General features: G+C 41.7%; 1 protein-coding gene across 2 annotated transcripts in view; it reads left to right on the top strand.

Annotated features, from left to right (window-relative positions):
• The window catches only part of atxn1a (ataxin 1a), a 113,674-nt gene that overhangs the window by 81,311 nt on the left and 7,075 nt on the right, over positions 1 to 25,288 (top strand). Inside the window, exons 1-2 of one of the 2 annotated variants that reach the window (XM_059350778.1) lie at positions 12,023 to 12,136; positions 19,886 to 22,298. In XM_059350778.1, coding sequence (XP_059206761.1) covers positions 20,436 to 22,298 — 1,863 coding nt within the window. In that variant the 5' untranslated portion in view covers positions 12,023 to 12,136; positions 19,886 to 20,435. Of the gene's footprint in view, positions 1 to 12,022; positions 12,137 to 19,885; positions 22,299 to 25,288 lie in introns of those variants that run through there. The other variant, XM_059350777.1, reaches the window with a different exon arrangement.

Here is a 25,288-nt window from a genome sequence, read left to right as displayed (position 1 = left end):
CCGTTCCACCGGGAAGTAAGATCACAGGGTCAGCTGCAGAATAGCACCTTTGGAGCTGCCGGCGATTATCTAGCTCGCAGACATTTCTGCAGAGCAAACGCTTGAGGTCAAGGATTTGAACTCGGCCCTTCTGGTTGATGAATAGTCTCTCTACTCACCATAAAGCATTCTTCCTGTGTAAATCAATATGAACAAACATTTAAGCAAAGTTTTTCAAGTTCTCCCCCCTCCAGATTGCCCTGCCTGTTTGGAGATGAGCGTTATTTTCCACTCGCCTCTTTCCCTGAAGGATGCTCTGCATGTCTGTTTACTGCTGTCGTGAGCAATAAACAATGGGCATGGGTGACTTTAATAACAAACACTAACCGAACTCCACCAGGAGTCTGCACGCAGAGTGGAAGATTAATGTTTGACTTTACTAGAGTGTCAGGATACTAATTGGCAGGTTAAGTCTCAAGGTGGCACTGATCTGTCCAGCAGACCTGTGAGCTAATAATATACTAATTAAAAACATTTCATTATTGCACAGTACAGGCATCAACAGCGCAGACATTAAAAAGTAATACTGGGTGAATGTTCCGAGCAACAAACTCCGCTGTTGAGAAAGGCTCTTTCTTAATAACTTCTTTGCATGAATGAGTGATGCAATCTAATTTAACTAGATAATGGTAGTGTGGGTTTCAAATTTTGGCTTCTGTGTTACACATTATTAAACCAGTTAGTCACAAATATTAAAGAATATTAGTTGACATCTATTGAAGACCATTTTTTGCCAATATGATGAAAATTCTAAAGATCCTGCAAGTCATTTTAATGGGTAATGTATTGAAATGAGGAAGTTTTTTCAGAATAAAGACTTACAATCTTTTGAGAAAGTTTCTGATAATTTGAAGATAAAAAAGTAACACTTTTTTCCCCATTTTTAAACACTAAGTCTTTATTTTAAGAAAGTTTCTCATTATTTTAATACATTTTCTCATTATTTTGAAATACTAACTAATTTAGAGAAAGTTAACCATTATTTTGAGATACTAAGTCATTATTTTACTACATTTTCTCATTATTTTTAAATACTAACTAATTTTAAGAAAGTTTCTCATTATTCTAAAGTACTTACACATCATTTTGACAAAGTTTCTAGTTCTGAGATACTTACTCATCATATTCTCATTTTTTTTCCTCTTTTTTCATGTGACTGAGGTTATTATACATATTTCTTACACAGTGTGCTCTTGAAATGAAAACCATGTTGCTGCCTGCTGTTCTGCTGCCTTCACATTTGGTGCCTTGCAATGGGAGTAGGCAGTGCACTCTCGCCCTCTTCTTAAACTGACATGCTTGTTTAAGCAAACACACACACACACACACACACACACACACGCACATGCACATGTACGTACACATTCCCAGACAGAGCACTCTCATTTACCCCACCGGGAGCACAGAGTTTAGAGAGTGCTGTAGTTTCCTTGCTGGAATCTCTGCTTGTCTTCCTCCCTCTCTTGCTTTCTCTATTTCCTTCTATCTGCCTCTCGGTTCATTTCAGTTCAATTCAGCCCGAAGCTCCAAGCTTGATTAGCGTGACATTTTGATCAAAAACACATTGCCAAAGCATATATTTGACCGGAAAGTGAGACTTCTGTGTTTTTCTTCTCTTCTCATATTAAACGTGCTTATTGGCATGACCGTATGTACCATTCTGCCAAAGCATGTCTTACAAGGTTCACAATGGAAGGATAATACTAAAGAAAAGGTGCGTCTGTCTTCCTTCCTCCGTCTGTCTCTTTCACCGTGCTGATTGAAGTGTGTGAGGCTGTACTTCCCTCCTCCACACTATCACCCTCTTTCTCTTTGAATCCAAAGAGGTAAAAAGAGTGTTTTCTTGAGTGTGTGTGTGGGTGAGAGAGAGAGTTGGTGCTATTCTTGGCTGGTTAGGGAAGTCTTGGCTCCCTGGCGTATGGGAAAAGTGCTCTTGGCAAGTCTTGAACCGAGGCATTCCTTTATGCTGTCCTCTTGAAACACTCACACACAGAGACAGATACACAAACTTGTTTTTGTCACTTAGGAGGACATTGCAATAACTTAAATTATCCACTGGAGACTTAACCATAAACGCTGCATGCTAAACCGAACCCATACATTAACCAAAAACCTGAAGATTTTACCCTAAAATTGCATGGTTTACCTTGAGTGGACAGCACCCACAACATGAGTAATGGAAGAACACACCCACACACCCACACCAAAGTGATGAAAGGCCACATTTACGTGCTCTTTTCATTACAAACTTCTTGTCGGTTTTTTTTCATACCCTCTCTACATGCATGCTTAGTCACACACACACACACACACACACCGACAGGAGAAAGACTAAGTGCAGTCTCAAAAGAGATTTCTAGTAGTACTACATTATGCCTGGAGGCCCAAAGCCAGAGTTTCACTGTCACTCAGACGCACACACACACACACACACACACACACACACACACACACACACACACACACAGCGTTCCGCATAATATCCTCAAATCAATTGCCTAAGGAGTGGGAGGTTGTCTGCATGACTTCTATCAGCTAATAGATCTCTTAAGTCTCTTTCTCGGTGTCCTTTCACTCTCTCTCTCTCTCTCTCTCTCTCTCTCTCTCTCTTTCTCTCTCTCTCCCTCTCTCCCTTTGTCCCTTTCACTGCAGTACCACTACAAGGTGACATCACTGTCTCTCTCCATCTTTTCCTTACTCCTCTGCCATTTTTTTTTATTTCAACTTGCTCTCCCTCTCCTCCTCCTCCTCCTCCTCCTCCTCCCCTCCTCCGCCTCACCTTTCCTCTTTTCATCTGTCCTTCCTCCCTTTTTCCTTGCACTTTTATGTTGGTCTTCAAGGCAAAAATTGAGGTTAGCATTGAAACTGGGTCGGGGTCAAATGGTGCATACAACCACCCTCAAGACAACTGTGTGTGTGTGTGTGTGTGTGTGGGTGTGTGTGAGTGACTGCCACAGCTTTTTAAAAATCTTATTTTTCAATCCATGAGACAGCTGCTTGCATGCAGAAAAGAATTTTGCCCACAAATATGTTTTTTTCTTTTCTTTTTTTTTTGGGCTACAGCACACACATCAATGCGTGCGCACACACACACACACACACACACACACACGCACACGCGCACACACACACACACACACACACACACACACACACACACACACACACACACACACACACACACACACACAGAAAAGCATTCGCTGGTCTGTCCTTAGTTTGAAAAGGTCCACCCAGAGAATGTCACCAAGATGGAATTTCCTTTCATCTGTGTCTACAATGTGTGTGTGTGTGTGTGTGTGTGTGTGTGTGTGTGTGTGTGTGCACAGAAATAACTGAAAAAATAAGTAAAAAGTGAGACAAGCAATGAGAAGCGTGTGCAGTCTGTGCAAACTTGTACCCTTTAACATTCTACAAACAAACTGGTTTGCTAAGTCAGGAGATGCTGGAAGTTTTATAATGAAGCACAAATGTAAACTACAGCTTTGGTATTTAGTTATTAAGATACAAATAATGGGAAATATGAGTATTAGGGTCCAACCAATTCTTCTGTCATATGTATATGTATTTTTATTTAAAATAATTTAAATTACAATGAAAATTACTTTAAGTTGACTTTCATCAGGGCTACACAGTGGTGAAGCGGTTAGCACTCTCGCCTCACAGCAAGTGGGTCACTGTCACGTCCCGCCTGCAGCTCTTCTGATTGGAGTTTGCATGTTCTCCCCCGTGTCAGCCTGGGTTCTCACCGGGTACTCCGGCTTCCTCCCACAGTCCAAAAACATGCACTTAGGTTTAATTGGTGACTCTAAATTGGCCATAGGTGTGAATGAGAGCGTGATTGCCTGTATCTATATGTCAGCCCTGTGATAGTCTGGCGACCTGTCTGAGGTGTACCCCGCCTCTCGCCCAATGTCAGCTGGGATCGGCTCCCCGCGGCCCGAGTCCAGATAAGGATAACGAAGGAATGAATGACTTTCATCATATATGAACTGGAACTTTACAGTTCAGCTGTTTTGTGTATTTAGTGTATTTAGTTTCACAAATCTTTATCATAAAATGTTGTATTATATTGAAATATTGTCATATTATATTGACCAATGGCGCCTTAATGCACAGGCTTACTAGGGATTATTAAGTACCAGGGGCCACACAAGACACAAGCTTAAAAGACAGGTTTAAATATGTATTATAACATAATGTATTGATATATATATATATATATATATATATATGCATCACTGCTGCAATGAACAGATGATCAGTGCACTCAGTCCCGCCCAGAAGAACATATTCATATTGAACAGTTCAATATTAAGTCTAATATGAAATTATGTTTTTGTTCACTGTATATTTTAATGATGACACTTAATATTTGGTTCAGTCATTACAAATGAATGGAATAATGGCAAAATCTGAAGCCACTTATTATTCCAAACAAAGTTACTTAAACAGCAACATCGTGACATGATGTTACATGATCAGCACCATGGACAGCGCTCATCCAAAACCTTCGTAGCCCCGGGCCCTAAAAGCAAATATACTGAGCGACCCCGATAGCTTTATGAAAAGCATTCAGAAAGAACAGTTCATTCAAATCCTGTATGAACAACCCTTCTCTGATATTGTTTTTTTTAACCCTCTTAAGTATCAGTATTAACTTCACAAATTCAGTATGTTTCAAGCCGTTAAGGCTATCATATTGAAGATATTGAGGGTCTATTTAAATTGAATATATCTCCCACAACGACAGCATCATTATATCATCAAAAAAAAAGATTTGGACAGAGAAAAAACCCAATGTGTGCAAATGTAAAAGGTTTTTCCCTGTTTGTCCTAAAATTATGAAATAACCTGTGGGGTCTCAATTGTGTAATACTATTTTTTATGTTTCTATGTCCCTGCAGGACTCAGTTTGCCCTCTATGTCATAATGAAGGGTAACAACCAAATTTAAGTTATTCATAAAGAAAAATATTAACAAGACCATTTGAAGTCTCCATTTTCTGTCAAATTGTTGCAAAAACTAGCAGCACTTACAATAAATGCTGCACTCTGAAGAAATTGGCTTAAGCCATTTTCCCTTCTGGGAGTCTGATAACAACCAGCGTGGCTATTCAACATAATTATATACATTTGATTGTATCTAGTGAATGGACATGCATATGGGTTTGTGCATTTTATGAAAGTCTATTGTTGTGTTCATTTTGCAGCCCTAGGAGTATATACACACTGCTGGGCAGCATGCAGACACCTGTAGAGTGTGTTGTGTTGTGTGTCTGTGGAATTTGTTTTTGTAAGGCTCTGCTGTGTACTGCATGTGCGTCCTGTTGCGTCTCAGGGGTGTTGGATGTGTGCTTGTGTCAAGCCGAGGCTTTTGATGATTTGTGCGAGTCTGCGTGCTCAACTAGTGCTGCTGCCTGTCTGACATTTTTGTCCTTGTGCCTTTTGAAAAGGTGGACCACATTATTCACAGACAAGGACACATGCTGAGCAGTTGCCCACCTCTCCTTCAACCACACAATGCGCGCCGCCATGCCCATTCATGCCAATTAGCGCCATTCTGCCTGCCTATGCCCATTACAGCGGGGCAGTTCACCTTCAGCGCACACAACAGTACACTCCTCTGTCCTAGATGTGGACACATGCAGGCACCATCAGGGGGGGAAAGTGTTATTTCAGTTTTTTCTCTTCAATTCTGACATGGAAGGAAAACTCCAGTGTGTGTGTGTGTGTGTGTCTGTGTGTGTGTGTGTGCTGACGAGCAGATAAAGCAGCATTAGTCTGCAGTTGTGTGTTTATTTCCATTTGTCTCCACAGGCATTCTGTTTAGCGCTGTGCTTCCTGCAGCCCCTCAAAGTCACACATCCCACACCTGTCAGCCTGTCCTCAACCTGACTGCAGCTAAGAAATGATCACACTCACGTCATCTGATTGCCTGCTTGTTTTTCTCACCAGGGAGCAAAAAGATTAGGTGTGAGAAATGTTAAAGAGGATTTGCTTCAAAGTAGCATTATAAATTGCCTTTTTTTATGTACAACCCCGGTTACAAAACACTGTGTGAAACGTAAATGAAAACAGAAAGCATCCATATATATTGTTCTGAGTAGATATCTTGTCTTTGTATTGTAGTCATTTAAATGTGGGTTGCAAAAGATTTGCAAAGCGCTGCATTCTGTTTTTATTTCGTTTTTCACAGCCTCTGAACATTTTTGGAATCGTGGTTTAAAATAATGATTGAATAATTATCAGATTAATCAGTGATGAATATGTGTTAGTTGCAGCCCTGGCTCGAAGCAACAGGAAATGTCAAACTTTTCTTCACACGATAAAGTATTATAATAATGAAATGATTAAACAAAAAAAAAATTAAACACAAAGTAGTTCTAAATCTCAGTCTCATGTTAGCTTCATTATCCACTTCATATTCACACAAGATATTGAACTTACAGTTTGTTAGATTCTTAAAGGGACAGCACACCCCAAAAAATACATATATTTTGTTTGAGTGTTGGAGATATCAGCTGATGGCACACAAATACATTTGAAAAACTAAACAGCAATTTCTCTTTCCAGAAATCATATCATAAGATAACCCACAGACCTTCTGTTTGTAATGTGTTATTTCCACTTTTTGAATTGAATTACTGACATAAATAAACTTGTCTATGATATTCATTTATTGAGATGCACCTTGATTTTGGGGTGAACTGTCCCTTTAGCTTCATTGTCATTGTACAAGATACAATGAAATTTGGCCAATGAAAAGCCAAATTAAGTCGATAAAGTAGTCTGCTAGGTGAGGAGCCACATTCTCCAAATTCCTCTCATTTCTCACATCACAGTCTGTAAGAAATATTTCATCCGTAAAAAATGTTCTTAATTGCTAAATGAGCTCTTCATACTAAAAACAGGCCTGTGAATTCTGCATATTCCAATTTTTAAAGTAAGTGACATTCTCTTTTGATACATGTGAGTGTCCGACGGTGAAGGAACAGACAAAGCAGTGAAAGCTGTGTGGGTAGAGTGAATGAATGGATGCTGTAATGATGAATGGAGTTTGAATTACATTTATCTGTCCCTTTTCTCTTGCTCGTCTTTTCACTTTTCTCCCCACAACTGCCTCTCCTCCTACATCTCTCTCTTACTCCCCTTTGTGCAGCAACACACATTCTCCGACAGGATTATATACAGCATTGTCTTTGAAATAATATTTGAGTGTCTGTGTCTGCGTTTGCCCTTGAATGAGTGTGTTGGACCTTTGCCTGCGTATTTGTGTGTCTGACTGTCTGTGATGTCTGCCATTGTTTGTGTGTGTGGGTGTCTGCCAATGCGTGCTTTGTACGTGTGCGAAAATGAAAGAGTGAGAGAGCACCGGTTCATGTTTGTATGTGTTCATATGTGCGCGTCAGAATGCATATTTGTGCGTCTGCGTGTGTGTGTGTGTGTGTGTGTGTGTGTGTACTCAGTAGGATTATACAGCAATAGAGGAGCTTAGCAGTGATTTGCCCATCCATTCCAGTCCCTCCCTAATCCTGCACACACAGGCATACGTTGTGTGTGTGTGTGTGTGTGTGTGTGTGTGTGTGTGTGTGTGACTAGCAGGGATCTAATAGTGTGTGTGGATTAGTAGGTTTGTGAATGGGATGTGGCTTGGGCTGAAGTAGCACACTACACTGCCAGCAAGTTAACACAGGCTGGCAGAGAGTGCGTGAGAGAGACACAGAGGTGAAGGGGTTCGCAAAGTGAAAGATATTTGTGTGTAACGTGATTATGTAATGATTACAGCAGGTTATGAATGATGGACTATGAAGGGAATGCGGGCATTATATGATTTTGACGTTAGAATAAGGGTGTGCCTTTGTAAAGCTAGTGATCGTGTGTGTGTGTTTGATAAGTGACCATTAGATGGCTCTGCACCTGCTGTCTCTCTCTCTCTCTCTCACACACACACACACACACACAGATGGAAAGACATGGATAAACAAGAGAGATGAGACTTTCACTGACAGACACGAAGGGGGGATATATGGGTTGTGTGTTTGTGTATGACACAGTTTCACACACACACACACACAGACACGCATCACTACAGTGTGTGTTAAGTTTGCGTGGGCGACTGAGAGAGCGGGAGAGTCAGTATTTGTGCGTGACAGGGAGAGGGAGAGAGAGAGCAGTCTGTGATAAGTATATAGGTGTGATTATATATAGAAGCTTTTCATCAGTTTCCTTAGTGACTGGCTCAGACTGAGACTGAAAGAAGGAGAAGAGAACAGAGCGGTGTTTGCTGAGGGAGATTTACTGCACTTAACATTACATTGATCCCTATTATGAGTTGATTATTGACCGAGTTTTGAGCTTATGATGAATCCATTGCTTATATTGTATCTTGCTTTTCTTTTTAACTTTGGGTTAGACAGGTCACTTCTGAGAAGTAAGACTTTCAGAAAATTGTTTGTTTTCTTTTATTTCTCCGGTTTATCGCTCAGCAGGATGGCTTGGGTTCATTACACGTAAATGACTCTAATATCTCCTTGTGAAAAACAGAGTAGTTCAAACAGATTTTCAATTAATTTCTGTCATTTGAGGGTTTTTTTTGAGTTATTCATGGCTCCCAGTTATGCTGAGGAGGGCAGAATTTAATGTTTTTTTTACAAGATTTGTTTGTTACTAATACTTAATTTTGATGAGCTTAGATTTGGTTGTCTCATCACACGTGATTTGGTCATGGGCCAACGAAAACATGAAAATCTTACGATAATTTCAGTTTTTACAAGTTTCAGGCTATGATAAATGGTGCAATATTGGTTATTTCTTATAGAGGACATGCCTTCCAAACCTGCCTGTGGGTTGTGGGGTTCAGAGGAGTTAAAAAACAAGTTTCCCAAGATGCTTTCAAGATCCAGCTGTATAAAAGAGACCTGAGTGATTTCATGTCATACATATAAAACCCATTAGTCAGGAAGTAGAGATGTAAATTATGAGGAGGTGACAGGTTTATAAAGACATTTTTTCAGCTCAGGGACAATAAAACATGGATTTTGCAGAAGGAGTGACACTCGATATTACAAAGTTATGATGAAGTGGTGATATTCTAGACGTTTAGTGATGGTGTGCACTTATTAACTTCAAACCAAAGCGACTTTCTGGGTGGAAATGGTTGTACAGCGGGGGGAAACTGTCGAGAAACTGGATATTTATATGGGTCTATAGTGTATAGGTTTGGAGGTTAAGGGCAGAAGTTTTCAGAAATGATGAGTCGTCACCTCGGATGGACCAAAAAAGTTTTAGGCGTATCGACAGATGAGGCGAACAAAGACATAACAGAGACAAAACTAAAACCACCATTCAAAAAAACTCTCATAAATGATTCTCTCTTTCCTCGTCTCTTTGTGCCTGTTTTCCACCCCCACTTGCTCTCTCTCTCACACTGCTTTCACTTGACGGCAGATTGTAAACAAACCCACACAAATGAATTATGATTAAATGCCGAGAGGCTCCAATTAGCTGCCAAGGCAACGGAAACGACTGTGAAACAAATACACAGTCTGGTCTGGTTTTCTCTCAGTCTCCTCTGATTTGGCTTTCTGTCTGAGTCTTATTCTGTGTTTGTTGAGTCTCTATCTGTAGATTTTTGTTCACTTGTCATTCTGTCTCCCTACATCCTGGTCCCTTAATTTAGGCTATAACTTAGATCATTTTGTTTATAACTCAAGAGTGATATTAAAGACTGTAGTGGTTTGATTAGTTTGCAGTATATTGTAGAAAAAAATAGATAGTGTACATCTTGAGCATTTGTCAACTTACAGAAGTGCATCTAAAATCCCACATATTTTGTAAAAAAAAAATGTTTTTAAACAATTGCATAGTTTAGTTTCAAAACAGGAAGGAAATTTTGTGAATTGTGGGCACAGCACTGTGGCAAATAGGGAACTTCAATATGAGCAATAATTAACAAAAACAGTATTTACAGGAAGTCAAAGTGCCCCAACACAAAGTCAAAGAAGAGATCAAGTGAAAATAAATGTAGAATATCATTGTTCTGGGTGCTGATTGCCAAAAATGCCCTCAAAATAAAATTAAAAAGAGCACAAAGAACTCCCACATAATCATTTTTCAATCCTCTTATCCCACCAAGCCTTTCTTGGTACAATTAATAATTCTTTTAGTTTTCTTTACCACATTTAAAATCAAACTTTGAAACACTTCCTGCCCTACAAGAGTTAAACACTGCATGAATATCCAAAGTTGAACAGCAGGATTGATATCAAGCTGACAGGAAGACCAACCAACACAAACAGGATGTGTTTTTAGTGCATGTTTAGGCCCTTTGAGTCCAGTGGGAATCATTACTATTCTGCGTGTGTGTGTGTGTTCACATCTTATGAGTGAGTGCTCACTTCTTCCCTGTGCGTGCTACATCTCTTAGCATTGAGGAGCACATTTCATCTATATTTACTTCCAAATGGTCTTTTAACTAGGTCAGCTAACTAACGGAAATAGACTGCTGTTCGCTGTCTGTGAGGTATTCAGTCATGACATCTAGTGGTCGAAAGCAGGAAGTGCAGCCTCATTGAATCTTAGCACAACACCTACTGTTTGAGCGAAAGGGGAAAATAGATTGTTGTACTGTTGTTGCTTTTTTCATTGATCTCATTGAGCTCTGCTGAAGCCTGCAGGGTTAAATAAAAATGCATGAGATAGGGTTTGCATATAATTATATTAATATTAGTAATTAACTTTATCTGTATAGCAGCTTTCAAACATGAAATGCACCATGTACATGTGTTTTAAAAAGTAGAAAGGGGAGAAGGATTTAAAGGTTTTAAAGGATTTAAATTGACATAGGATCAACATAAAAATAGATATAGAATGCCGTAAAATATGTAACATAAGACGGAAAATAAACCCCACTGAATCATAATAATAATGAAAATGTATTTTTAAAAATTAGAACCATAAAAAAATGTATAAAATAATTTACCTGGATGTATGTTATGTTTTCTGAAAAATTTGATCAATTAAGCATATTGATTGACAAAACATTAATTGATTAATATTTATTAACTAAAATGGCAAACATTATCTGGTTCCAGGTTCTCAAATGTAAGAATTTGTGTTTTTCCCTGTTTTTTTTCTATTATTTTAATATAATTATTTTTCTTTACTGTGTTTAACTATCTGAAATCATCACTTTGTGCTCTGAGAATTTTTTTTTCTTTTTTTGTGGGAATTTTTCGCCATTCTTTTCACATTTTATAGGTCATAATATAAAGTTTATTCATAGTTTCAGGCCCAGATACATGCATATCTCTGTGTGTACATGAGTTGTCCATGTGTCACTCTTTCATGTATTCTCTCTCTCCCTCTCTCTCTCTAATCTTTGCTGCTCCCTCCCTCCTTTTTTATCTCTCCCACACTCCCCCTCTCTGCCCTTCTCACTGTAACAACCTCCCACCCTCTCTCTCCCTCTCTCGTTCTCTTTCGCTGCTTGTAAGCGGTCTCTGGGCGTACAGCCAGCTGGCGTGTGTGTGTTTTTTGAATGAATACCTGATGAAGTTGGCCGAGCGAACCGTGGGAGGGGCCCTGTGTGTGTGTGTGTGTGTGTCTGTGTGTGTGTGTGTGTGTGTGTGTGTGTGTAGGGCAGACAGTGTGAGAGCTCTGGCTCGCATTCAGACCCTTGCATAATACACGTTGGAGCTCTGCATGCGGGACTCCCTCCCTGTGGGCGTGTGCAAGTGTGTGCTACCAATTTTGTGTGTGTGTGTGTGTGTGATCACCTGTGTATCAGTGGTAGTGAGGGAGCTTCCTGCCTCGCTGTCAAGATTTAGGAGAGGGCTGTGTGTGTGTCTGCGGTGTGTGTTTGGGGGTGGTGCTGGGGGGGTGGGGGTGAGAAAGGCCGAGAGCAGTTTGTAGCACAAGTACACTGAATCTGCTCGGGATTTTCCGCTTGAGGGGGAGAGAGGGAGACGGAGAGAGAGACTCAGGGTGCTTTACAAGGGACACGGCAGAGCAGGAGGAGAGAGGAGTGAAGGGAGGGAAGGAATGAGAGGGGGAGTGAGAGCATGCTGCAGAAGTGGGTTACTCCTGCTACCCTGGTAAGTACACTTCACACAGTTTTGCGCTCGCTCTGAATGAAGTGTGTGTGGGAGTGGGAGAGAGTCAGCATGTGTGTGTGTGCGACTGAAAGCTTGTCTTGTTGTATCACAGTATGTCATTTGTAAGTGCGTACTGTGTCTGCCCTAGTTTTTCCTACAATCGTCGTCGCTTGTTTCTACCATTCGCCCGTCGTCCTGAAATGTTTCCCCTCCCTGCTTCTCTTCTCTTCTCTTCTCTTCTCTTCTCTTCTCTTCTCTTCTCTTCTCTTCTCTTCTCTTCTCTTCTCTTCTCTTCTCTTCTCTTCTCTTCTCTTCTCTTCTCTTCTCTTCTCTTCTTCTCTTCACACATTTCTCTCATTCCTGTCTTTCCACTGGCTCTTTTCTTTCTCAGGCTCTCTCTGTCTGTCTCCCCCCCTCCACCCCTCCACCCACACCCTCAGGGTTACTGAGGGGTGAGAAAGTGCAAGTCATGCTACGCTGCCTAAGTGTTTGTTTTCCGAAAGAGTCTCTCACAGTCATTTGTTTCTCTCCATCTCTTTCTCTCTTTGTTTGTGCAACTCGTAACCACTCTCTCCCTCTCCCTTGCTCTTGCTTCTCTTTTTCTTTCTCTCCGTCACCCCTCCCTCTCTTTCTTCCCCTGATTCTCTAACTCTCTGTCTCCATCTGTCAATGGCACATCCTCCATTACTCCCTCACTATCTGACCATACTCCCGTGTGTCTGTGTGTATATGTGTGTGTGTTTGTTGTTGTTTGTGTGTAATCACTAGCGGAGAGTGACAGGGAATAAAGTGGCAGCCTTGTCAGAGTTCCCAGTCTGGCAGGGGTCCCTGTACCGTGCACGCACATGCACGCACATATGCAAACACACACCGACACTAATGAAAACCCACATAGGCAAAAAGAGAGACACAGAGGAAGAAATAGAGAAGCCGAGAGAGAGACAGAGAAGTCTAAGCCTGCAGCAGCACTGTACTTTCCAGTTGAACTATATTTAGCAGTGAGATAACACATCACGTTGGACTTATCCCTTTGATCATGATTATGATTATGACTGGGCAATCACGCACACACACACACTCAAATGCGGCAGAAATATGTAACTCATGCACAGTGGGGTTTTTTTTTATTACTCTAGCATTTATCTCAATGCTTTTACAGGCAAAATAGTGACATGTTGGTTCTTTGATGCCAAAACAAAGTTAATATTTTAGTATAATTATCTCCAGAGTTGTATTCTGAAATAGAATCCTAAATCAGTACTGTGTGTTTATTGCGTGACAGTGTGTAACGATGTGTGTGAGTAGCATGTTTCACTCATGTTTAGCCTGTAATTGTCGGGGCTGCCAGGAATTTTGGGTTTCTCTCATCTCAACAAAAAGCGAAATATTTCCAGGTCCCTTACCCAGCTTGAGGCCCCTAGTACCGTTCCTGGTCACTGTAATTGTTACAACAAAACCTAAAAAGTCATTTTTAAAGGTTCCATGTTGTAAAAAGTGAGATTTCTGTGTTTTTTAAAAACAGGTCTAGGTGCTATATAAATACTGTTAATGTATCAAAAATACCACCAATAACAGCTACCAAGTTCAGAACTGTGCCTTTAGATTAGCCAACAGGGCTTCTATAAGGATGTGATGTCATCACTATACTATATATAGATAGAAAGTGATTCTACAGTGGCGTTACAGTCATTCCCTGGCTGCAATGATGGTGCAGACACACAGAAAGCGCAGGTACAGAAGAACCAGTAATACTGACCAATCAGAGCAGACTGGATTTAAAGAGACAGGCACTAAAACGATGCTTTTCAGGCAAAGATACAGATCAGAAAACATAGGAAATAATTTGGTTATGAACTTATCAAAGCTTGTTATCATATAACCCAATACATTCTTATAATGTATATACTTTTTTTAATGTCATAAGTTGAGGAGCATGGCACACATTAAGTGCACAGACACAACTTTGAACCTAAAATCTTTTAGACTTTCCATTAAATAAACTATATTATATTGACTGTTCAGTAGCGTTTAGAAAGGATATCAGCTACTTTGAGATGTACTGTAGAACTGTGAAACCCAATGTTAGTATCTTTGAATGTCTGTTGCTGCTGTAAACATTTCTCAGTTGCTGTAAATGACCATAGTTACAGTAGTGTTGGCTATACGATTGCACCACTGGCGCCATTACTGCAAAGCACTCCACTACTGCTCGAGTAAACTAGGAGGATTTCTAAATTATAGATTATCATATAAGTCAAATGCATCAATTAGAGAGTCGTGTATGGTTTGTTGTGTATTACATTAAAAAAATGTAAATGTTGTTTTTGTACATAATTGATACATGAAAGATTAGTTTGATACTGTTCCCCTGCAGGGTTTTAAATGATAAACATCACACAGTGTGATTACTTTACAATTCATCCATAAGTACGCTGTGTGTGTGTGTGTGTGTGTGTGTGTGTGTGTGTGTGTGTGTGTGTGTGTTTGTGTGAAGCAGGAAAGAATGACACACACACACCTCCACTGTTTTGACCGTAGAAGGACAATAGTATAGAGCATGAGTGAACGATTCAGGTTACTGACTCACACATGCACACACAGACTCTGGAGAGGTGGATCATTGTGTTTGTGAATGTGTGTGTGAGAGAGAGACTAAAGCACATGGAGGACAGACAGCTTGGGTTACAGGTCATCTGATATCAACACACACATTCATGCACACACACACACAGCAGCAAGCTCAGCAAGATTCAGGTGACATAGCTTTTCAGTGAATGTGTGTTTGAGTGTCAGTTTCAGTGAAGCAATACTCTCTCTTTTAGTAATGTAGGTCAGCTGAGCTTGCCTCTCTCTCCCTCTCTCTCTCCATGTCTCCCATGTGTCCCAAGCCTTTCCCCACTCCATACCCCTCTCCTGCCTCCATCTATCCATCCCTTAAATCCCTTTGTCGATCCTCCTCGACAGTTCTTTCATTAATTGTTGCTGAATCTGTGCACAAAAAAATCAAAGTTTCCCACCCTGCATGCCGTAAGGGCTAATAGAGAGGTAGTCCTCAGAGGAGTGCGAGCTGAGGGGTTACAGTGAAAATTAGTGTTTTTCTCAACTTAAGCTCCTCCTTCACTCTCAGCACTTTCTCTTTTTATTCTTTCATACTACAGGGTAGCTTGTTCAGGTTTTTCTCAAGGACTATTGTGTACGTATTTGCGTCTCACCCTCTGCTCCTGCAGTAATTTAGTTTAAGTTGCTCTAATCAATATGATTATGTGTACAGTTGAAGGTGTTACTTGTAGGGACAAACCCACAGAGAATTAGTTCTCCTCAGCTCTACAGAGCATTTTAGCATCTTTCACCTTGTTGTTTTTCAGTGTTGTTTCAATTAGAGTCGTCCACTGAGAGTAGAATCATTCATCAGTGACCTCTTGGTTAACTTGAAATTCTTGAAGTGGAGCCATCTTTTTTTTTATTTTATCAGTAAGTGTGTATCAGGCTACATTATAATTTTAGCACACTCAAGGCTATAGATATGAATAGTGATGACAAGGCAAAAAAGTTGCACCCAAAAGGCAGGATAACTGAGACAGGGTCTGCGTTAAAAGATGGCCGGGTCGGGTGAGTTGCAGACATTGCCGCAGACTTCTAACACTACGTGGCCCCTTGAATCTATGAGGTCCTGCCCAGGGCCACTGTACAGCCAGAGCTGCAAGCTACCTTCATCTTTGGCCTTTCCAAGCACACCGCCATAGAGGCAATGCACCACACTGTGCAGCACTCTCCCTGGATCAGTTGCGGGGCGTATTTCACTACATTCAATGTTAACTTGGTCTAATTCATCACTGAAACTCATGCCAATGGATTTTCTGATTCCCTATATGAAAAAAAAAAATTGAGCGAATAGTCAAAATCTCATATTAAACAGCCAGATACATTGTATTTGGAAACAAAAAAATCTGATTTAGGTATAGCCCTAGTTTCCAAACACATCATGCAGCTGTTTTTAAGCAAAGAGATCCCACTGTAGCTCCTTGTCCTATTCCAAATAACAGACAGACAAAGTTAGTGACTAACTGGTGACTATAATGGAGCATTTAGAAGCTAAAGAGACAGATATTAGCCTAAGGATTGGATGGAGATCAAAATAATGCTGAAAGGAGGTTGAATATTGGTCTTACATTTGCCAGGTGACTAGCAGTCCAACTTGAAAAGAATATGTTGCATTTACTGCTTGTTTTTGCTGCCCCCTCATGGCTAAGAAGTGGTTAATGCAGATTTAAGTTCCTAATCCCCTATATTGAATAATTTAAAATTCCCATTGTACAGTATAACTCAGCATACATGCAAGATGCCAAACTTTTCTTTTAGTCGTGGTTTACACCTCTTCTGTTGTAATAACAATCTTATTTATATCAATCCATTCACATCACACATGCTTCTTTTAACAGTGGCACAATATATCCCATTAGACAATGCATATAATATTTCTCTTGGTATTCTCAGAAACCTTTTTCACATGCCAGCGTGAACTGTCAGAAATAACGTGCCTCGCTGTGAAGATAAAAGCAAGCATAGATGGCAGCAGGAACAGATCTGCAGCTGGATGTACAGACACTGTCAGTGTTTGATGTGACAGCCGATATGAAACGTCTCTGATCTGAGAGCTCTCAGACACATAATATTCCTCTTATCTCAAAGTTCTAATTTGAGCAACAGCTTGTTGAATACGAGTTTGCCGTGGTTGTTTTAAATCTTTCTATACAGACTGTATTTTATGACACAGCATGAACAGTGCATTGAAAGAGGTGCGGTACAGGAGAGAGTCATGTAGGAGATTAATGTGAAAGCACGCCAAGAGAGAAGAAGCAAAGAAATTGAGAGGCGATTAAGGACATAAAACCATTAGATGGAAGAATGATAATTGAGAATGGAGTTATGAAGAAAGAGAGGTGGGCAGGCTGAGGCAGGAGAGGAGTGGAGTGGAGGTAGAGTAAAGGAGGGAGAGGCTGAGAGGAGTGCATCTTAGTGCTAAAAGCTCACCGATCAACAGCACCTCTGAGTCATGGCTGCTTGATTGAACAGATGGTGCATGCTTGAGAAAATGTGTGTGCTCACTATTAAACAAAGCCTGTATGTGTGTTCTTGTACTGTATGTGTATGTGAATTTGCATGTGTGATTACTCCTACGCCTGTCTCTGCAGTTGTGTTATAGTAGCAATGCGACACTTCTTAAGTCTCACACACACACACACACACACACACACACACACACAGTAGATGCACTTGGTATCACTCTGCAGGAATTAGCAAATAAGCCTTAAGAAGTATCGAAGGTTTCGACCCATTCATTCTGGTTGAAAGATTAGATCTTCTCTGGCTTGGCTGGCAGCTGCAGAGATCAGAATAATCAGAGTCAACACCAATATACAAGAATGTTATGTGGTCTAACACGACTACAGTTAGCAACAGTTGCAGTCCTAAATCAGTGATGTCACTAGACCAGCTGCAACTTATATAAATGGCTGTCTACAGAGTCTCAATGTTCCCAAAAACACAAATATAAATGCCTCAATCCCCCATAATGTAAAAGATACTTCAATTAATTAATTCAGTTAATATACGCAAAATAATCACACCTTTACTTTGTCTCATACAATCATTGCAAGGTATAGTTCAGATTATTATTTGTAATACACTGACTATGTATAAGTCCCTCTTACAACCCCACTTCTATAAACCTGAACTGTTCCTTTAAGATGTAATTTTTGTGTATTTCTGCGAGTTCATTTCACAGCTGCATGAAACACACTCCGCTGTAGATAATGTAAAGTCACTGACTTTGCAAACTCTTAACGGAGACAAACCTTGTACTTTAGTTAGCACGTTGTTGCCCTAACGACATTAATGCTAACTGTGCATTTTTCATACAAGTTTGTCGTGTGTTAGTCAACTGATACTCTGCCCCATTATTAAATGTGCAAATGTGAAGAGTCTTTGAGTTGGACAGTGTGTGCGGTTTTGTGCACTAGTTGGCGAAAGAGACACTGTGTTTGTGTGTGAACTTGAGCTGTGTGTCAGGAAAAGAACATGTGTCAGCATAATTGAATATGCCCAGGTGTCAGTGTATGAGTAAGCAAGATGGTGTGTGTGTGTGTGTGTGTGTGTGCGTGTGTGTGTCTTCTACATTATTTATGAGATTCACACCAAGCTTTCCATCTTTTGCAGCAGGGGGTCCTGGCTAACAGATGGCACACACACACAAACACACACATGTGGTACACACTGTCACATACTTTATTGAGTACAGCACAGGCTTGTCATCCAGAGTCCGAGTACAGCCGGTGCTGTTGGAAAACTTCTTGGAATTGTTGAAATTATTATGACTACAGAAGCCTTGCAAGCTTCTGGAAACCCATAAAAATGCTTGTCTTAGCCTATTATTTATTATTGTTTTATTATTTTTTTTCTAGAAGAAACAAAACACTGAACCGGCCACCTGTTGACAATAAAATTATGTTTGCAATGCACTGTAGAAGGGGTATTTTCTATAAATGAGTAGTTCACCTTCTCTGGTTGCACAAAGTATATGGTTAGCACATCATTTTGTCAGCTTGTGGCCTCTTTTTCATTATTCAAATCATTCTCTTTCCTTGAACCACTGTTAAGTTCTTGAAGAGTTTCTTTTGTGCTCCTGAATTTCCTGTCGCTTCATTCTTGTTTTGGAGCTGTTTGTCGAGCTCCTTTGTCGAGTTTATTAATGCAGGGCGTCATTTTGTTAGCTCAAGACCTGTTTGTTGACCTTCATCGAGAAAAAAAAATGTCTATGTATCGCTCACCAGTTTCACGTCTCGGAGCAGTTTGTTGTGCTCCTGAAACTCTTGGTGCTGCCACACATAGTTGTGATATCTTGTTTTGTATTTTCATGGACTTTGTTTGCTGGGACCATGTGTCCTTGATCCAACATGCACCTGATTGCAAAACATGAGCTAGTGTAGTTTGATTTGCTATATTGTAATAAATAAACATTCATTCATTCATTCATTCATTCCTTCATTCATTCATTCATTCATTCATTCATTCATTCATTATCCTAAACTGCACTTGGGTCGCAGGGGGCTGGAGCCGATCCCAGCTGACATTGGGCGAGAGGCGGGGTACACCCTGGAAAGGTCGCCAGAATATCACAGGGCAGACACATGGAGACAATCACTCTCTCATTCACTCCTACGGGCAATTTAGAGTCACCAGTTAAACCTCAGTGAATGTTTTTGGACTGTGGGAGGAAGCAGGAGTACCCGGTGAGAACCGGGAGAACATGTAAACTCCACATAGAAGAGCTGCAAGAGTGCTAACCAATACACCACCGTGTAGCCCGATTAATAAACGGCTATAACCAAATAGTCAAACATATAGATTTACATTGAAGATTTAAGAAAAGAAGAATCATTCAGCAGCCGTGAACTAATAGAAATTCTAGCTGTTTGTTTTGCTTCAGGGACAGTATCCATCAGCAGTGGCGCTGCACCCTAGGCCAGGGATACTTACTCTATGATGCAGTGCATTTCAGCGTGTCAGCTTATTTGATTTTCATTGAAAAACAATTAGCTGATGCACTGTGCAGTGTTTGGCCTGGCATTACGGTTGCTAGCAAGGTGAAGCCAAAGTGCACAAACTTAGAACTCGACTTCAAATTTACCAATGCATGTGTTTGAAATCTGCACCTTTTCCTGACACTCTTCCTCTCTCCCTCCTCCACAGGATTGTGCTGGGTGTGGGCAGGCTTGCTTTTGCAAGGAAATGATTCCGCATGAAGTGCGACGCACTCGGCCCCCTGTCGTCCTCGGCGGCAGCAGCAGGTGTGACGTCGTGACTCTCTCCCCTACTACACTGAGCTCACCCTTCAGCCACTAAAGACCTCTGGACCAAACAGACCGCCCTAACCCTCCCTTCCCCTCTAACCACCCCTCCATATCTTCATCTGCATCTTTAATCCTTCCTCACCTGCTTGTTAGAGCCTGGAATTTCTTTGTTATCAAGAAAAGACCTGTTAATCAGCACCCTGATAGAGAGCTAAAGAGAGAAAAGATTGGGAAAGTTAATCCTTAGCTAATTAAAGCGAGACAAGGGACAGATCACCTAGAGTGAGAAAAAGAGACAGGGAAGTGGAATAAAAAGTCAGAGAGAGAGAAAGACAGAGAGAGAGAGAGAGAGAGAGAGAGAGAAGAAAACAGAAAGAAAACGCTATAGGAAGCCAAAAGTTTAGGAAAGATAAAGCAAGTACAGTTGAGGGACGTGAGGCGAAGTCAGCATGAAGTCCAACCAGGAACGCAGTAATGAATGTCTGCCCCCAAAGAAGAGGGAGATCCCCTCGAGCACATTACCATCTGACATTCGCTCACCTACCATCCCACATGCCAGTGACAGCCAGCGCACAGAAAACATGGCCTGGCTTGCTAGTGTGGCTGGTGGGAACGAGAGTGGTGTGGGCGGACACCGTAGCTCCAGTCAGTCTGACGGCCCCCAGTATAAATCCCTCTTCTCCACGTCAGACTCTCCATCCTCCTCTTCCTCACTGAGGCTAGTCTCATCTCTTCCCACAGTGTATACATCCCCCCTGTCACAGCCCACAGTTGGAGGAACTGTCCATTACGCCCAACTGCCTCCTAACCTGCAGTTTATAGCCTCCCCTTACACTGCCCCGTACGCAGGCTACATCTCCTCTCAACTGCTTCCACCTCCTCCTCCACCTCCCCCCCTGTCCGCCTCGTCCTCCTCTTTGGCCGCACAGAGACACTCACACACATCAGAGACAGTATCTGCTCCCTCGCACGTCTCCAAACATGACCAGCAGAGAGCGTCCACGGGGCGTACCTCCATGCCTCCGCCTTCTACAGACCCCGCCCCTCACCACGTTCAAATGTCAACCTCAACACGGACTGTGCCGTCACCTCATTACCAAGGAGGCGTTCACCTTCCTCCCCAGTCACTGCACCACCACCATAATTTGGGGCATGGGATGTCCCAGCTTGTGGTGCAGTATAGCGACGGACACACAAGGAAAGAGGAAGGTGGCTCCAGACCCAGAGAGCTCCACAATGGAGAGCTGGAAAGGGGTCGGCGGTTTGGAGCGTCTCCTGAGTCCAGCCTCTCTAAGCCAGGGAGCAAGTCACGGGATGCCACGTCGTCTTTGTCCACCTACGAGGCCCGCCAGCTGGTTCTGCATTCAGACTACTCTACTCATGATCCCTCAGGGCTGAGAACCTCTTTCATGCTAATGCCCAACAGCCATGGGGACCACCAGCTGGTGCCGCCGAGAGCCAGCCCTGAGAAGCTGACAACCTCTGCCCCCGCACACCTGGAGAAAGGTGGCATCATCCTGGGCAAGCCTGTCAACCGCACGCCCTCCTCCACCAACACCACCTCTTCTTTCACGTTTCCGCCCCCGTTAAGTGTCGACAGCCTGAAAGCTGCTGTCAACACACTGTCACCCCAGACCGTTATCCAGACCACCCACAGCACTACAGAGTCACTGTCAATGGGGCTCCCCTCCACCAGTATCTACCCCCAGCCGCCCATCATTGGTTACATCGCAGGGGGCAGCGGGAGCCAGCATACGCCAATCAGCTACCACACCAGCCTACAACAACACTTACTCATTCCTGGCGCCCAACCGGTCATTATCCCTGTTAGTGGAGGCGGAGTCACCGCGTTGGAACCCGTAACCTCCAACGTGACGTCGTCTACCCAGGCTGCACCGTTTCCTACCACACTCCCTCACACATACATCGCTGCCACTGCCCACAAAGGAGAAACTCTTGAACACCCCAGCGGCTCGTATCACCAGGCCGCCTCAGGTGGCGTGGTCCAAGCCCAGCTTCATCTTCCCATTGTTCCAGCGCCACCGGGGCTGGTCGCTCCATCTGCTCCTCCTTCATCCGGTACGGTGGTGCCCCCCTCACTCCCGCCATATTTCATCAAGGGCTCCATCATCCAGCTGGCCGATGGGGAGCTGAAACGGGTGGAGGACCTGAAGACGGAGGACTTCATCCAGAGCGCCGAGATCAGCAGCGAGCTGAAGATTGACTCGTCCACAGTGGAGCGCATCGAAGGGAGCCACACCTCACCCAACTTCGCTGTCGTTCAGTTCTCTGTTGGTGAGCACCGTGCACAGGTGAGAGGCCAGGAGCCAAATGATTGGATTGATATTTTAGGAAATAGAATGATATAACCCTCATGTCTGACCCAGGAGTCAGCTTAGTTTAGCATAAACAGCAGAGCTACTAGCACTTCTGAAGCTAATTAACAACATTTAATCATGTTTGTTCAATGTGTACACAATTTGAATCCCTGAAGAACATTTGTTCTTGTTCAGATTACTGATATAACAGGTTAATTATTAAGATGTAGAGGTGCTCATAGCTAGTACTAGTAGTAGTTGTAGTACTTGTAGTAGTTGCACGACTACTCGATGTGGGACTGAGTCATTATTTTGCAAACCACAAGTCAAGTCATAAATCCTTAAACTTTAAGTTTCAAGTCCTAAACATGACTTCATAATGTACTCTTCATGTGATGTGTTAACATGAGAGTAATAATGGTTTTGATTTTCAGTGTTTTATTTATTTTTTAAAGCAAGTGCGACTGAACTAAATCACAAAGAAGCAGTGCTGACAAAGCACATAGCATGGCTTGGGGGAAAGGTATCTGTATTTTCAAGTCAGACGGCTAAAGTCCAAATGAAGTCATTGGTGAAGTCATTGGTGTTTAAAGTCCAAGTCAAGTCTTTTTTATTTTGTCAGGTCAAATCTAAATTTATAAATCATGTGACTCGAGTCCACACCTTTGACTTTGTACTTGCAATACACACATGTTCCCCTGCTTCCAGTCTTTACGCTAAGCTAAGCTAAGCTAAGCTAATCAACACTCACTGATGTCTCTGTTGTTAATGCACAGACATGACATTTGTATCAATAATGGTGTCTAACTCTCAGTCTTGTTGTGAAAGTATTTTTCTGCACCCATCACTATGACTAGTGCTGAAACCTTTGATGATATAAAAGATTGGTCAAACAACAGAAAATGACAAGAAGTGACAAGAACTTTTTTTTTTCACTCTTAACACTCATCTCTAAAAGCCTATGTTCTGTGCATTGCTGAGCTAATTAGCCAGCTGTAGTCAGCCTCTGTAAGTGTGAAGGGATGACTGTTAACAAGATCTCTAAGAAGGCTTTTATGCCTACTCTTTGCTGGTGTTATTAATGTTGAATGGCAAGTGTGGAGCTGCTCCCTTATTAATAACTCTATTATAGTGAATCTCACAGGACTCTGCTCTTCCCTTTGTAATTAGGTCCAATGTGCCAGGATGGCAGTCATGTTACAAACATGTTCTCATTATGAGCTTTAGAAAAGTTCAAAGAGTTTAGTGTTGGGATCTTCTCATCAGGTATTCAGTAAAGGCAGGAATAAATGTCTACTGCTGCATGTTATACTCTGCTGTAGTACTCTGAGGTTCAATAGGTCACAAAAAACTCTTTTAACTTTGATCTCTAAGTAATCTTTAACATCTAATACTACGCCTCGATTTATCTTTCTATTTTCTCTCTCTGGTTCTCCCCTTCACACACACTCACACATACACTCACACACACTCGTGAACCCTTCTCACTGTCTTTGAGGGTGTGCGTTAAAGCCAGTTAATCTATTTCATCTGTCCAGGCAGTGACTCGTCCACCCACACCGCACATCTCTAACCATCTCTCCCGCCCCCGGCTACTCTTTGATACTGCACCCCACAAAAGCTGACAATCTTTCAAAGACTTATCTTTCTCTCTTGTACTCCTTCAGTGGCTCTCCTTGCTTTTTTTTCCTGAGAGGTGGTAGCAGCTTTGAGTCCACACTCAGAGGACTGACTCTGAGAAGTCAAAAATTATATAATACGTGAGGGAAAATATTGCCTGACGTTTGCTTTGAGAGGGTGTTTGATACATCTTACGCTTGTATCGTTCTTGACATTGTTCTTTTTCACTCTCACTTCCTCACCCCTCTTCTTGTTCAACCCTCCCTCCCTCTGTAAACTCGCCTTTTCATCTCCATCTCTGTAACTTCCACCGCTCCTACCCTCTCATTCTCTCTACTACATTTCAGATCTTCCTTCTCTTCATCGTCTTTCTTCTCAGGTTTATTTTCTCCCTCGCTCTACCCATCATGCCTCAAAGCCTCCTCTGCTCCTTTCTATCATCTCTTCATTCTGTCATACATTCAGAATCATGATGCAGCCCCCAATCAGTGCTAAAAGTGCTGAATTTAAACCAGAACTCAAAACAGAAGTATTTCAAAGCTTCACTTTTGGGTTTATTTTTTCAGTATGTTGCCCCATTGGTGTCTTAAGACATTTCTTTCCAGCGAGTGTTTGTATTTCTTTTATACTGCTATGCCAACAATATCCAGCTGCGCCTCTAATAAACCATTCAAAGTTATTACATAATTGTCTCTGATTATAAGGACGCCATGTCCCAATAGTTCTTTCATTCAGCTAAATTTAGACGAAGCAAAAGTCCTTGTAGTTTTCAACAAGCAGCTTTCTCTCTGTCCTTGTTTGTATGAAGCATTTTTTTAAAAAGTGATGATAGTTTGTAGACTGTATAAAACATGGACCTGGTCACACCGTCTTGGCAGTGCTCTTCTAACCCCAAGCTACTCCAAAAATCAGTTATCCACCTTAGGCAGCATCCACCTGTCACTCAAAGCAGCCACACCCTTAATTATGCATAACTTTAAACCCTAATATAATTTAACCGGATGTCATGAAGTGGGAAATTAGCTAAAGAGACCAAAATTGTGTTTCGTACCAGACTGTAAACATATTTAATTCTGCTGTAAATGGGTATTTTAACATGGGGGTATATGGGAAGTGACTCGCTTTTAGGAGACAGTCTCAAGTGTCCATTTGAGGAACGGCAATTTTTGGCACTTGTGCATTTCCTTCATTCTTCATTCCCAAAGGTTGCTGTTTGTTGTCAAGCAAATCTAATCAAACCACCCCCACATTGTCGCTTTCCAAAATTTCAATTTGGTGCTTTTGTAGTGTTATGGAAACTTACTAGTGATTTGTGGACTTTAAAAAAGTTTTGTTTCGAAGTGTCTTTGTGTTAATGTGTCTTT

Source organism: Centropristis striata, chromosome 14 (genome assembly GCF_030273125.1).
Source record: "Centropristis striata isolate RG_2023a ecotype Rhode Island chromosome 14, C.striata_1.0, whole genome shotgun sequence".
Lineage (NCBI taxonomy): Eukaryota > Metazoa > Chordata > Actinopteri > Perciformes > Serranidae > Centropristis > Centropristis striata.
This window is presented reverse-complemented; position numbering and strand designations above follow the sequence as displayed.